General features: G+C 37.6%; 4 protein-coding genes across 6 annotated transcripts in view; 3 read left to right on the forward strand and 1 right to left on the reverse strand.

The window, feature by feature from the left end:
• The window catches only part of LOC107666937 (inter-alpha-trypsin inhibitor heavy chain H2-like), an 18,078-nt gene extending 15,872 nt beyond the window's left edge, over nucleotides 1–2,206 (forward strand). The window contains exons 15-17 of the mRNA XM_016458467.1: nucleotides 766–938; nucleotides 1,049–1,160; nucleotides 1,663–2,206. Coding sequence (XP_016313953.1) covers nucleotides 766–938; nucleotides 1,049–1,160; nucleotides 1,663–1,810 — 433 coding nt within the window. The 3' untranslated portion in view covers nucleotides 1,811–2,206. The remainder of the gene's footprint in view (nucleotides 1–765; nucleotides 939–1,048; nucleotides 1,161–1,662) is intronic.
• kin (Kin17 DNA and RNA binding protein) lies at nucleotides 1,831–5,516 on the reverse strand. Of its 2 annotated transcripts, XM_016458471.1 has the most exons (11): nucleotides 5,290–5,511; nucleotides 4,637–4,731; nucleotides 4,503–4,546; nucleotides 4,289–4,411; nucleotides 3,587–3,771; nucleotides 3,412–3,506; nucleotides 3,215–3,332; nucleotides 2,956–3,075; nucleotides 2,770–2,869; nucleotides 2,588–2,688; nucleotides 1,831–2,339 (listed from the first exon to the last, which is right to left on the reverse strand). In XM_016458471.1, the coding sequence occupies exons 1-11, from the start codon at nucleotides 5,401–5,403 to the stop codon at nucleotides 2,277–2,279; spliced, it is 1,158 nt and encodes a 385-aa protein (XP_016313957.1). In that variant the 5' UTR covers nucleotides 5,404–5,511; the 3' UTR covers nucleotides 1,831–2,276. The 2 variants fall into 2 exon arrangements, with proteins under 2 accessions (XP_016313957.1, XP_016313956.1); XM_016458470.1 differs by lacking the exon at nucleotides 1,831–2,339 and having other exon boundaries at nucleotides 2,346–2,688; nucleotides 5,290–5,516.
• A 63-nt stretch (nucleotides 5,517–5,579) lies between these two features.
• Nucleotides 5,580–11,021, forward strand: atp5f1c (ATP synthase F1 subunit gamma). 2 transcript variants are annotated; one of them, XM_016458472.1, is made up of 9 exons: nucleotides 5,581–5,676; nucleotides 6,130–6,164; nucleotides 6,353–6,484; nucleotides 6,603–6,807; nucleotides 6,949–7,092; nucleotides 7,181–7,245; nucleotides 9,339–9,494; nucleotides 9,646–9,742; nucleotides 10,876–11,021. In XM_016458472.1, exons 1-9 carry the CDS (start codon nucleotides 5,636–5,638, stop codon nucleotides 10,877–10,879), a joined length of 879 nt encoding a protein of 292 aa, XP_016313958.1. In that variant the 5' UTR covers nucleotides 5,581–5,635; the 3' UTR covers nucleotides 10,880–11,021. The 2 variants fall into 2 exon arrangements, with proteins under 2 accessions (XP_016313959.1, XP_016313958.1); XM_016458473.1 differs by lacking the exon at nucleotides 10,876–11,021 and having other exon boundaries at nucleotides 5,580–5,676; nucleotides 9,646–9,746.
• A 1,879-nt stretch (nucleotides 11,022–12,900) lies between these two features.
• The window catches only part of taf3 (TAF3 RNA polymerase II, TATA box binding protein (TBP)-associated facto), a 52,163-nt gene continuing 51,159 nt past the window's right edge, over nucleotides 12,901–13,904 (forward strand). Inside the window, exon 1 of the mRNA XM_016458504.1 lies at nucleotides 12,901–13,191. Within this exon, the coding sequence (XP_016313990.1) occupies nucleotides 13,026–13,191 (166 nt within the window). The 5' untranslated portion in view covers nucleotides 12,901–13,025. The remainder of the gene's footprint in view (nucleotides 13,192–13,904) is intronic.

The following is a 13,904-nucleotide window of genomic DNA, read 5'->3' on the forward strand; positions in this document are numbered from 1 at the left end:
AACCCAAATATTCAGATGTGTCCAGCGCATTTTATTGAGGACTGTTTCCTGATCCTGGTAGGAGTAGACTACAATGCCGGCTGTTCTGACACGGCGTCTGTAAGTACGTTTTCATAAATTAAAGGATTTGCCACTGATGATTCAAACGCGAGTTTTGAGCAGTGTAGAGTAGCGCTTGTTGTTTGTCATTTCTCCGATCACAAATGCAGACATGAATATTTTGGTTGAACTGCTCTGGAACAGTGTTTTAAATACAACTTAACCAGTGATTTCTAGTCGTGTCCTCTTTTGGAAGACCAAATAAAGTAGTTTCGCTTTCACAACGAAACACACAGCGCCTTCACTACATGGCGGCGGCGGCGGCAACAACAATACTACAGCAAGAATAAAAGTTACGCCGCCTTTCTTTGCGTGAACATTTGGGCGGCGTTATGCAAATCTTCCCACATCGTGACATAGACATGTGGGGGCGTGTTAGAACGAGCCGTTTTAGGTAGGAGTGGTTGACTCTTAACTTTTATAAAGAATATCTCTTTGGATTTGAGACTTTAGTCTTTGCAACTTTACAGATCTTCTTTATGCACCAAGAGCTTGTAACACTCCAAAGAGAAAGGAAAAATTGAAATTGCATCATATGACCCCTTTAATTTGTGTTCTGAAGATGAACGAAGGTATCTCGGGTTTGGAATGACATGAAAGTGAGTAATGACAGAACTATCCCTCTAAATGCAGTTCTCTGCATTATGCAAAACTCTTGCTTATCAGGATGAGGGTCACCATAGTGAAAGAGCAACATGTTACTGTGACGATTGATGGGAAGATTTCAGTGATGGTGCTTTTGCATCGGGTGTGGAAGAAACATCCTGTGCAGGTGGACTTCCTGGGCATTTACATGTCTAGCGACAACAAATACTCCACACAGGTTCATGGTCTCATTGGTAAGTTACTTAATATTTAAATGTACGAAACCGCTTAAACACATTATTCATCACACTAACAAGTGTGTGGGTCTTGTTCTCAAAAATTGATTTTGACCGTCTCATAACAGGTCAGTTTGCACAGGAACCAAAAGTGAAGGTGTACGGCGTGCATGAGGGAGCAGATCCAAAGAAGAAAGAGGCCACAATGGAAGTGAAAGGCAACAAACTAGCTGTCACCAGGTACTATCACATACAAATCTCATTTCTCATTGTTTTTTTTATGTCAGGTTACTTATATTTTCCCCTACCCATAAATATAACAATCACAGAAACTGTGCAACACACTAGATGTAAATAGAAACATGATTTGACTAATTTATACGACCTTTAATTAATAAGGACGTTAAATGTCCTCACTAGTTGGTTGTCTGTTAGAATTTCTCTGACAATCATAAATATCATCCTGTCCAGAAAAAATATTGTAATATATATTAAAATCTGCATAACTGAAAGACATAAAACAAAAAACCTACCATGATGTATAAATACTTCACAATTCAAATAGTTTATCATTTTTTTCACATTACAGCAATAAGAATTTGGGGAGGAATGTATAATTTTCATGAAAATAATGTAAAAAAAAAAAAATATATATATATTTTCTTTGACTGAACTTAAGATCCACCCAATCCAACTTCTGTTCTATCATATTAAAATTGTGCAATATCTGTATATCAATCAGGGGCTGGCAGAAGGATTACAGACGTGACAAGAAACGAGGTTCAGATGTCTACTGCTGGTTCATCCATAACAGTGGGAAAGGCTTCATTGATGGCAGTTACACCAGCTATATCCTGCCTCAGCTGGACAGCTTCCTGACCGCTATCTGAGAGCATGAGTGTGGCAGCAAGCTTAGGACACTTGCTAAGAGATTGGTAGAAATCTGTTATTTTATACAAGCAATAAGAAGCAAAGAAAACCAAAACATGCCATTTTGCCATTTAAAAAAAGTTTTTTTATTCTACAAGAAAATATATACAAAACATAGGAAAACAGTGATGCACATCAACCAACTGAACTGAAATTACTTAATAATTAAAGCCAATCAAAAACGAATTAATGTATTGTAAGACTTCTGACTTGAGCATCTGCAGTGAGACATTTAATCGAAAATTTGATTAATTAAATATTTTAATCATATGCAACCGTTTTCAATGACAACAGAGATAACAATGGGGAAAAAAAACACAATAAAAACCATTGGTCATTTTGTTCCAATATGTAAATCAGGTCATTTAAGAGTCTTTATTATGCACTCTGACACAGCGGAGGCGCCGTGGAGAAGAAGAAAGAACATCAGGCCAATTTGGAGAAATCCTCATATGCAATCCCCTCCACTGTCTTTCCTTTCATCCGACCCTAAACCAAGACAAAAAAAAACATGCTTTAGATGAGTGGTTCTCAATCCTGGAGAACAGTTGTGCTGCTTAATATTTTAGTGGACAACACAAAACATTGTGTTCAGGATTCTTTGAATAGAAACTTTAAAAAGAACAGCAAAAATCCAATTTTTGTTTATAAATGTATCTACTCACTTCTGAGCGATTAGAGCCAATTAGAGCCAGCATTTTAATAGTGTGCAGTGACAATTTTCCGAGTGAACTTACCGAGTCTAACGTGAGTGTAGCAGAGAATTTGTGCTCATTTATGCCTTCCAGGATAGCCTCTGTGTTTTTATATTGACCGTTCACAATCAAAACGCGCTTACCTAAGACAGAATGAGAGATTAGATTGAGAATTTCTATCTTTCTTCATTTTGAGTTACACTGAAAACAGTAACGGGTAATACCAGGAGCTGGAATGACTGTCTCCAAATGACTCTGGTCCAGTTTGAGTTTGTCTCCAGAGTCGATCATCTTCACCACAGCCGTGTATTTATCCTGCACTTCCTGTAATATCACACGCATGCACACAGTATCACTGTAGGAAAAGTCTAATCACTCTGTGTGTCCTGTAATGACAGCGCTGCAGTTACCCGAATGACTGCTTTCTTCTTGTAATACTTCTCTCCCAGTTTCTTAGTTATCACTTTCACTACAATGTTTGCTTGTATCCAGTTATCCGATCTTACAGATTTCTTCTTCTGTTCCTCCATCTGGAAGACACACAAAGGGAAAGTTCTGGTTGAATCCTAGCTGATAAATGTGCAACAAAACTGCATGATCTGCGTGGATTTCATCGTGAATATATAACACCAACGTTACAACAAAAGAAAACGTTAATGAAGAACGTGCCTCTATTATCTCATCCAGAGCCGATTTCTTTTTCTTGTCCTTCGAGTCTCTGCTGTGGGAAGACTCTTTCCTTTTTGCAGAGGCTGCAGCTTTAAGGGCACTAGGACCCAAAGTGGTGCTATAGAAATAAAAACAGATCGTTATTGTCACCCAAACTACAGTCATATTGCTTTATGAGACTTTTAGACTGGTTATACCTTGTTTTAGAAGGTCCTGCTAAAGCAATGTCCAAATTAAAAGCTACTTTCTCATCTTCATTCATTCGCTTCAGTTCTGTGAACACTGGTTCTTCCTGTTTGGACAATGAAAATTTGAGCAAGATGAAATCAAAAGAAAACAAAACATTTTTTCTTTTTCAGCACACAAACACACCTCTGGCTCCTTGCCCTCTTGGCCGCGGCGAACTTGTTCTTCGATGAATTTGGCGCTGCGTTCTTCATCATCCATATCCTGTTTCTTCTTCCTCTCTAGCTCTTCCTGTCTGCGGATCGTCTCCGGATCACGATCAATGTACTGGACGTACCAGCCTTTAGGTGTCTCATCTACTTTGCAATAACCTGTACACACAATCTAAATGAAACACCTACACTCTACTGTGCAGAAGTCATCAAGAATCTATTTATCTGATCAAAAATACAGTCATTTGGTGAAATATTACTATCATTTGAAAAATGCACTTTATTCCTGTGGTGAATTTTCAGCATCATTACTCCAGTCTTCAGTGTCACATGATCCTTCAGAAACAATTCTAATATGCTGATTTGAAATATTTCTTTTTATTATGAATATTGAAAATAGTTGTGCTATTTAATTTTTTTTTTTGTGGAAACCACAATGCTTTTTCAGAATTCTTTGATGAATATAAACGTAAAAAAGGACAGAATTTATTTAAAATATATATTTTTTTGTAACAATGTAAAACGTATTCACTGTCACTTTTGATCAATTTAATGCATTCTTGCTAATTAAAAGTAAATAGAAAAAAAAGAAATCTACTGACCTCAAAATTTTGAATGGTATTGTATGTTGTGCATATCTGGGGTTTTAGTTCAATAAAATGTATAGGATGCTTGCCTTCTCTCCCAAGCCATTTGGTGAAGTCGGTGAGAGTCTCCCACTGCGTAGAGTTCATGTGAACGTGTTCCCGATGACTGATGTACTCATTATACACAATGTTATTGTGAACTCGCTTAGTCCCTGCAAAAAACGAACACAGACTGTCTTAGCCTACAATAATACTGATACTGGATCCAATACTGAGTAATGAATAAAAACAGCAGTGACTTACCAAAACGTCTTCGGAGCAGCTCTACGAAGTCACTTTTGAACTCCCTATAAAATCAGAATTTAAAATCACATTTGATCTCAAAGACAGCTGGATCAATGGACAGATGTGGATGGACAGTGTGTGTGTTGACTTACTCAGAGAAGTAGTTCAGGAACTGGTTGGGGTTCTCTGAAGCTAACAGCAGCTGTCTCTGATGAGACTCAGACATGCAGTGACATTTAAACCCATTCTGCAATCCAGAGAGATCATGTTAGCTGACAATATTGGCAAAGTCTGGTTTTGAAACACAACCTATATTGCTCAAACTCAGATAGGCTCAGTGTCCATATGTTGACCCAAAATGCTGTCTAACTAGGTTTTAAGACAATGATACCCAACACAGTCATTGCCTATAACGCACAAACATGCTGACTACATAGGGAGGTCACTTGTTTTTAAGACGGTCTATGGCGTTGGTAGCTTATTAAGTTTTCATTTAATCATTTAGCATGTTGCAAGACACATATTACATATTATAACCAACAAGAAATCTAGAAAGGCAGCAAAACTTTTGTAACATGGCCTAAGATATCCAATAATGCTGTTTAGATATAGAGACAATGATGTCAAAAAATGCTAAAAACAAATATATAGGAAAACATATACAAAATATAGGAAAATTAAAACAGACTAAGTAGTACATTTATTCATACCTAAAATTAGATGATAAAATAATCTAATTACTTAATCTACACATGCCAATTACGCGTTAATGAAGAATAAGACACACACGTTCACATAAACTTACTTCGTCTCTACACTGTTTCTGACACATCTGACAATACCAGCGCAGTTTCTGAAGGCCTTTGGCTTTAATTCTGTTTCCAATCGCTTTAGGACTTAGAAAATCAGCTTTCCCCATTTTAATCAGTCCAAAAAAAATCAAGATTTAATGAAAAATAATAACAGTTCCAGTGTCTCAACACTTCCCACTCTTTCTTGCGTTGTGACGCGAATCCCTCGCTTTGCTAACATGCGTGTTTCGTCACTGATCCGTGTGTACCTCTACTATCGCGAGATTGCGACGAGAACGTCTTTCTGCGCTTTATTTGCGCCTGCGCAGACCGGCTGCTCTGACCTTCGTTGAAGTGAACATGTTCGCCAGGACCAGCGCGGCGGCGTTCCTCCCACAATGGTAGGAATTTATTGATTTGTTGAATACATAATTTTCTGGAAATATGCGTTTAATGTGTGTTTATAAGTAATGAGACTAAATTGTGTCAGTTGGTCAATGAAATGCGGATGCGGTGGAACAAGGACGCGGTGAACTTTAGGCCGCAGTGTGCTTAAGCGAATGACAGCGCGCGACTTGACATTTCCATGTTTATTATGGTTATTTAATAGCAATACGCTGCTGACTCCACATATTTAATCAAGTTATCTTCTTGAGTTCTGAACTGTTTGTATGGAAACCGTTCTGTTTTGTCGTGCAATGCTGTAAATAGCAGTGTGGGTTTCCAGGGTACTATGCATTACTTTCAGTGTAACTTCAGTTGCTGTCATATTTATTAATGCTTCATTGACCTGAGAGTTATTATATTGTATTTATTTGTGGATGAGCTTAACTTCTATAAAACGTCTCTTGCAGTGGGCAGGTCAGGAACATGGCTACCTTGAAGGACAGTAAGTAAAGTCTCATTTTGCTTTATAAAAGGTCAGCTGACATTAATATCTTTACAAATGCAGTTTTTGTTATAGTTAATATTATTTATATCTTGCTAATATTTGTTTTGCGGTAATGTTATTATACCTAACAGACAATTGTATGACGTTTCTGACCATTGTTTTTTTCTTTTTTTTTCTCTCGCCAGTCACCATTCGGTTGAAGTCCATCAAGAACATCCAGAAGATCACCAAATCCATGAAGATGGTGGCAGCAGCAAAGTATTCCAGAGCTGAGAGATCCCTGAAGCCCGCCCGGGTCTATGGCACCGGTGCTATGGGTATGCAGGATATTATCCCAAAAAAATGCACTCTATATTGCACCAATATTCTGACATCCATTTAAAACATCTTGTGATAATATGGTAATGTTATTTTTTTCATGTCTTTGTTGTTTAGCACTCTACGAGAAGGCTGAGATCAAGGCTCCAGAAGACAAGAACAAGCACTTGATCATTGGTGTGTCATCTGACCGTGGTCTCTGCGGTGCCATCCACAGCAGCGTGTCCAAAGCCATAAAGAGTGAGATCGCCAAGCTCTCTGGTGCCGGCAAAGAGGTCATGATTGTCAATGTGGGGGACAAACTCAGAGGTCTGCTGTACAGGTAGTTCTTTTTCTCCCTTTCTCAGTCTTGTCTTGTCTCTGTAATTCTCATTCAGTCATTTCTTAAGTTTGTAGATGCAAATACCACTTTTTGCAATGTTCTTTGCTTGAATCTCTTCCTCTGCTTCTGTAAACCCATTAGGACCCATGGCAAACACATCCTGATCAACTGTAAGGAGGTGGGCCGCAAGCCTCCCACTTTCACCGATGCTTCCGTCATTGCCACAGAGCTGCTGGACTCTGGCTACGAGTTCGACCAGGGATCCATCGTATACAACAGATTTAGGTTTGACACATAATGCACATTGTTTTATACTAAAAATAGAACCACATTTTTTTTTATTGCTTTTGATGCTGGTTTGTGTCCTCTTCAGGTCTGTGATTTCATATAAGACAGATGCGAAACCTCTATTTTCCTTGGACACTGTTGCAAGCTCAGGTATTGTTTCATTGTTGGGCTGGATACCCATCATGACTCATATAACAACAACATAATTGGATTACAGTTGAAACCACATTAAACATGTCTGAGGCCCAACACGTTTGTGAGCAGGAGTAAATCTAGGGATGATTGATGTATTGTGCCGTTGCTTATCGAACAATATTATTATTATTATTTATTTTTGTGAAATAGTGTTGAGATTGGAATTAGATTTTTCATTGGGCATCCTCATTTCCCCTATCGTTTTTAGATTTAGATCATCTGTGCCATCATCTAACACTCACTTTATGTAATCTATGCATGAAATAATAATGCATGGTAAATAATGCGTTTATGTACTCTTTAGAAAATAACAGTCATCAATATTCTTTTTTTCATACTGTAGATTATAAGCTGCATATATAGCTGCAATTGTACAAAATTCACTTGTAGCCTTCAAAATAATTATTTTAATTTGTTTAAATAAAAATGTATAGATCTTCTTTTTGTTTACTGATTGAAAACATTCCAAGGCATCATCTCAGGACAGTCGTATAATAATAAGAATAAAGGTAACAAGGAGTACACTATAGGGCTGTCAAAATGACTGAAAAACTAAATTTTAATTTTCTACTTAAATATTATCAAAATTCGATTTATATTCTAATTTAAAAGGCATAATTTCAGTTAGGGGGAAAAAAGCTTTTGGCTTCTCTCCTGAGGCCACAAGAGGGCGCATCGTGCAAAATATTATGCACGTTTCTTCAAAGCGTAGTAAAATAACACGACTATCTTTGAGAAAAAAAAGTGCATAATGTTTAAAATGTTTATAAACCATATATAATTAATAAAGTTGCTTAAACGATTAGAAAAAAAAAAAACAGCACCATGCATGTATGTATAGTTTAATACAAAGGACTGAAAACTAATCACAAACGTAGGCTACTTTCTTCATTTAAAAACATGAGATACAGTGGGATGGGGAAAACCGCCATAAAGTCTTGAGACATGTTTTTTAAAAGTTGAACTTGCATTAATTTTACATTGCTTTCTAAACATGCCGCTCTCTTGTGCCAGACGCGAGTGCAACGCTGATAGATGTCCCTCTAGAAAATGTGATAAATATGCGTTCTGTGTGAATGGCTTGGTTTCAGTTTTGACGTAAACAACATCTTCTCCAGACTGATGCTCTCGTTTTCCGCAATATATTGAATGAACAACGTAGCAGCGCCGCATCTAGTGGGTTCAACTGGATAGACTAACAAAATCAATGACACTTACATCGTTGTCGCATTTCGTGCGCCACTGATAAGGCTGCCTGACGGCTGACGCAGACCTAAAATTCAAATGCAACATTTTTGCATTTGAATGTGGATTTTTTTTTTTTTAATTCGACGAATATTCGAAATTTGAAATTTTTTTTGGACAGCCCTAGAGTACACACACACACATATACGTAAAATGTCAGGCAGAAACAGTAATACACCCTTTATCTGCCAAATCATGAAAATAATTATCGGTTTAACAGTACTAGACCCAATAAATGAATATATCGTTTTTATTAGTACAGCCTTATTTCATGCTTGTTTTTGTTGACTACATTGACTGGGTTTTAAGTAGGGCTGTGCGATATGGACAAAAAAAATCTAGCGCGATTTCTTTGATCAATTTTGCGATTTCTATTTTAATCACGATTTTGACACACACAGACATGCTTTAGTCATTAATGTATTCAGTGTGAATTTGAAACATATTTCCAAAAGAAAACCAATTATAGCTTTATCAAGAAGCTGTAACATGTCTCTAGAACAGACATACGCGGAAAAAATACGCACCACAGACGGAGTGTGTGAACCTAGCGTTACGTTTGTATGCCCGCCCGGTCTGTTCTGTTCTCCTGCTCCATTTAGGCACGGTGCATTCTGATTGGTTCGGATAGCATACTGCGGGAGGTCGGAGGCGCGGAAAATCGTGCTATAAAGCGATTTAGAAATCGCGCAAGCTCAAATCGCGATTTTATGACGATTTCGATGAATCGCACAACCCTAGTTTTAAGATGTGATCAAGTGACCCCGGAACAGAATCATTCATTTGTCATGTGTTTTGTTCAGAAAACATGGGCATCTATGATGACATCGATGCTGATGTGCTGAGGAACTATCAGGAGTTTGCTCTGGTCAACATCATCTACTTCGGGCTGAAGGAGTCCACCACCAGTGAGCAGAGCGCCAGGATGACCGCTATGGACAGCGCCAGCAAGAACGCTTGTGAGTCATTTTATATGTCATCTTCCTTTCAGTTTCAAAAGACTTTGATGGCCAGTTTCCTACATTCCTTGCTAAAGTGTGCTCATTACTAATGTTATCGCTCATACTTGAGAATTCTCATTTGCAATCTTGAAATCTTTCTCTCCGTCAGCTGAGATGATTGACAAGCTGACTCTGACCTTCAACCGAACCCGCCAGGCCGTCATCACTAAGGAGCTCATTGAGATCATTTCTGGAGCCGCTGCTCTGTAAGCTGTTTTTCCTCTTTCTTTGCCCAACTCTTACCCTCATTATAACCCATGCATGCCACCTGTCTTCCTCATTCATTCATTATTTGTATTGGGTTGTGGTTTTCCCTGGTCTGTTACATCCACAGCATGTTTTTATTTCTTTTAATTTAATAAACTCATTTACTTTATGCGTTGTTTTTACACCACAATCACATTAATCCAATTTCCATCTTTCCCTCACTGACCTTCCATAATATGCATGCATTCACCGTTCACAGAGACTGAAGCGTGACTGAGGTAACATCCTGCAGCTGACTGTAGAATATAGTGTGTGCTTATAGAGAAATAGCTTTGACAATGCTTTTTTTTTTTTTTTTTTTTTTTTTTTTTTTAAGTGTTCTTGCTTTCTTTATAAGGCGTTTTGTTGAATGTGGTGGGTTCTGTTATTGGGTTTGCTCAAAACAGAGAAGTTAATTTCCACAGGCCATTAGTAAAAGCTGCATAAGTTAAAGAGTAAAAGAGCTTATTTTTTTGGTAAAGTGTGACACACTGACTTCTAGTCTTATTGGTTAGGCCTGAAACATACTCTATATGCAAGTACATGAATGTAAATGCTTCTTTCATAGAATGTTTCTGGCCTTGAACTTGACTAATATATATTCACACCAACACAAATGTTTGTCGCAACCATTCGTGTGCAATTTGACTGTTCAGACCAATGCTGAAAAGAAAACGGCAGAAAGGCTGAATGAAATCGCAAATTCACTCTCTGCCAGTAGGTGGAGCTGGTTAAACAGCAGAAATACAACAGTAAACAAGGATGGCTGCGTGCAACTTTACACAACTTCCTCCACTGTTCATTGTAGCTCAGCACAATAGTCTTTTTGTGAGCACTACCAAGTTGTAGTTTTACGTAATCACGTGTGTGTGCATGTGACCAAAAACGCAAATTTTATTGGTTGGCGAAGTTTTTCAGTAGTGCGTTGGGGGGGGGAAATACAGCACCTCTCTGTAAAAACAAACTGTTGCTTTGACTGCATGCAAATGTTCATGTCGAACAGCTGTGCATTCAAACTAATCAACACTTGTTTTGGTGTGAACAGGCCTTGAATGTTTAGAATGTACTAAATATATTTATTTTCTCATTACAGATAAAGAGGAGTCCTGTAAACGTCCAGGGTGGTTCTGGCGCACATATTCTCCAGTGCAGTCACCTGGTGTAGAATTCATAAATATATATGTGCTTCTGTTTGTACAATTATCAGAGAAAATAAACCTCTTACAGAGAAACGCCATCCATTTGAGTTCGAGTGTATGTCCTAATCAGCTTTGATGTCCTCTTAAAAAAAAAAAAAAAAAAATGTTTCCCGTCTCATGCTTGTTTTCCATTGGAATTAAAGCTTGTGAACTTTGCTTTGAAGCCGTGGGCTCGGCTACGCTCAGAGGTTATCAATACAAAGAGCATTTGAAGAGAAGACGTCTGCCAAAACAGAACACGAGGTCAATCCTTCTAATAAACCCTCTCTGGCGTTTACGGATTTTGCTTAAAACAGTATTAAGTTACTTTGAACTGATTACTGATAAACCCAATTGACTTAACGGCATCCTTATTATTCCTTCTTATAATTGCCAATCAAAACAAGTTTAGCCTCCTTGTTATCCATTTGAAACTCAAGCCCAGCCAGCCACCACAGTATCAGATTAAACGATCGAGCTGCGGTGTTGGGTGTCTGGATCCATGAAAGGGTGAATTTGGGGGTCACTGATTGTAGAAGAGGGTCTGATCTATTAAAGTAATGGACAAGTAGAAAGTTTGACCATATGGGTCACTCATACATTATTTAATCAGCTGCCACTGGAGCTCAGATTCTGATGGTTATCATCTGAGAACCGATGCACATCACCATACCCAACCGTTGTTGTTTTTTTTCTTCTGAAGATGTATTTGAGTCATCCGAGTTCATTGTGCATTAGAAATTGTTTAAAAATATAAGAATATTAGTGTTTCAGTGCACAATTGACGATTTCATTTGAAAACAAGTTTCATTTGTTGCATTCCGTCTTTACTGTACTAGTAGTAATATAAGCATATGATCTGACTTTGAAATCATTTTTAGCAACAACAATAATGTGCTTGAAATTTACTGTCAGAAATATCTTTTCAGCATCAAAAATAATTTGTTTTAAATTTGCTTTTGTATAAAAGTGAATCTTTCATTAAACGTTCCACAGTGGGGAAAGAGTTGTTTCTTTTTTAAAAATATTAAATCCAACTCGCAGCCTTTTCTGAGTAAATTTTTATAAATTGGTATAGACTTTTACTTAAAATAATTAGTAACCATAGTTCTACTGTAAACTACCATAGTAGTTTTAGTACTATGGTAGACATGTATATATTAAATAAAATGATTACCTTTACCATATGTCAAAAATATATGTATCATGTCATATACAAATCCACAAAATTCACGTGGACTTTTTAATTTTTTCTTTTAATGATTCACATAATTTTTCTGGGTAAATCCTTATGTGACCCTACTATAGCAGTCTGTGGCATAAAAATGACAATTTAATATAATTTATTTAATGCACATAATAAACAGCAACGCAGACCTACAAATACGTGACCATACAATATGCAACATATTATTATTATCATCATTATTATTAATGCCATGTACAAAAACAATAAAACACACCGAGATACACTTAAGAAATATTCATTCAAAGGCAAGAAAAGCAAAACAAAGACATGATAAACCAGTGCTAGAGTACAGTAATAATAAAAATGTATAATATACAAGTGGAATAAAATACCACTCCATGCAACAATCTCATATTTGCTTTCAATATATTTATGAGAATCTCATAGATCATGTGAAAGATCCACTGAATCGTTTATTGAACCGGTTCATAAAAATGAAAGATTCGAAAAAACTTTAATCATCAGCCGTAGCCTTTTAATTACTAGCGTATTATCTATTACAAAGACCATTCGAAAACAAAGAAGAACAAATCTATATTTTATACAATTTTTTAAAGGAAATATTCAAGACTTTACACACCATCATTACCATTTTTTTTTCACTACTAACATACATATGCAGGTGTTCTAATCGAGCAAGCTATGATCGATCAGACTCTCCGCTCTTCTGCGCATGCGCGATCGATTGCTCCGCAATGTTTCACTCGGTAGGTAAAGATGGCGGCTCCTATGGAAGCGCCAATGTCCCTATTCATGTGAATGAGCAAAACAAAGCCTTTGCAGGCGCAGTGAGAGCGGGCTTTCGGGAGAGGAGACATGTGTGAGAGTTACGCCCGCTCGCTGCTGCGGGTGTCCGTGGCGCAGATGTGTCAGGCGGTGGGCTGGGACGCGGTGCAGCTGAGCGCCTGTGATCTGCTGTCCGATGTGCTGGAGAGATACTTGCAGCAGCTGGCCCGGAGCTGCCACCGATACTCCGAGCTCTGTGAGTCGTTTAACACTCCTTTCTGACCCTTGGAGTAGTGTTCCCTGGCCTAGAGTGTGTTAGTGTACACTCACTGTAGATAGGGGGTTTGTTGTTAAGCCCCGCCCACTACAAGGGTTGTTTGCATGCTACGCTAACTAGCTCTTCAAATGGGGATTTTACTGTTACTGCGTTAAAACGTTCTTAACGAACTACTTTTAATCCGTTTCTTTGACTTCTTAACGCTTTGTTTTTTTTTTGTAAGACGTTAGTTTGGACGCTAGCCATCGAACTTCTCTGTCTGTATGTTTTGACAGCTGACTAGAGGCTAGTTAGCTGACTATTTAGGCTTTAACAGATTTCAGCTTTCGCTTAACAGACTGTATGTTGCTCAAAATGAAGTGAATGTGAAATAGTATCCCTCTCGGAGCGTGAATGTTTGCTGCCCCTTAAACCAGATAATAGTTTGCAAGGATGCAGAGTATGGATTCCCACTTGTTGCCATAGTGATGATGTAAGCTGCAGCATCATCTGTGTGTATGTGCAGTACATGTGTTCAAAACAGGGTTATTTTAATATCATTCAGATACTGTTATAGTATTTATTCATTCGTTTTTTAGGAATTCGTTTTTGTTTTCATATATTTTAAATCAAAAGTTTTAGTTGTGTTTTTTAAGTGTCATTTCAGGTTATTTCAGTACATCAAATTTGCATGTAGCTAAAATAAAACAAGT

Source organism: Sinocyclocheilus anshuiensis, unplaced genomic scaffold (assembly GCF_001515605.1).
Source record: "Sinocyclocheilus anshuiensis isolate Anshui unplaced genomic scaffold, SAMN03320099.WGS_v1.1 scaffold719, whole genome shotgun sequence".
In the NCBI taxonomy this organism is placed as follows: Eukaryota; Metazoa; Chordata; class Actinopteri; order Cypriniformes; family Cyprinidae; genus Sinocyclocheilus; species Sinocyclocheilus anshuiensis.

Excerpts from the sequence above, each read along its gene's own strand:
- kin (XM_016458470.1), bottom strand. The coding sequence starts at position 5,403 with ATGGGGAAAGCTGATTTTCTAAGTCCTAAAGCGATTGGAAACAGAATT. Across the intron at positions 4,547-4,636 it reads TTCCTGAACTACTTCTCTGA|GGAGTTCAAAAGTGACTTCG; the intron begins GTAAGTCAACAC and ends CTGATTTTATAG. Across the intron at positions 2,870-2,955 it reads AGAAGAAAGCAGTCATTCGG|GAAGTGCAGGATAAATACAC; the intron begins GTAACTGCAGCG and ends GTGATATTACAG.
- atp5f1c (XM_016458473.1), top strand. The coding sequence starts at position 5,636 with ATGTTCGCCAGGACCAGCGCGGCGGCGTTCCTCCCACAATG. Across the intron at positions 5,677-6,129 it reads GCGGCGTTCCTCCCACAATG|TGGGCAGGTCAGGAACATGG; the intron begins GTAGGAATTTAT and ends CGTCTCTTGCAG. Across the intron at positions 7,093-7,180 it reads ATCGTATACAACAGATTTAG|GTCTGTGATTTCATATAAGA; the intron begins GTTTGACACATA and ends TGTCCTCTTCAG.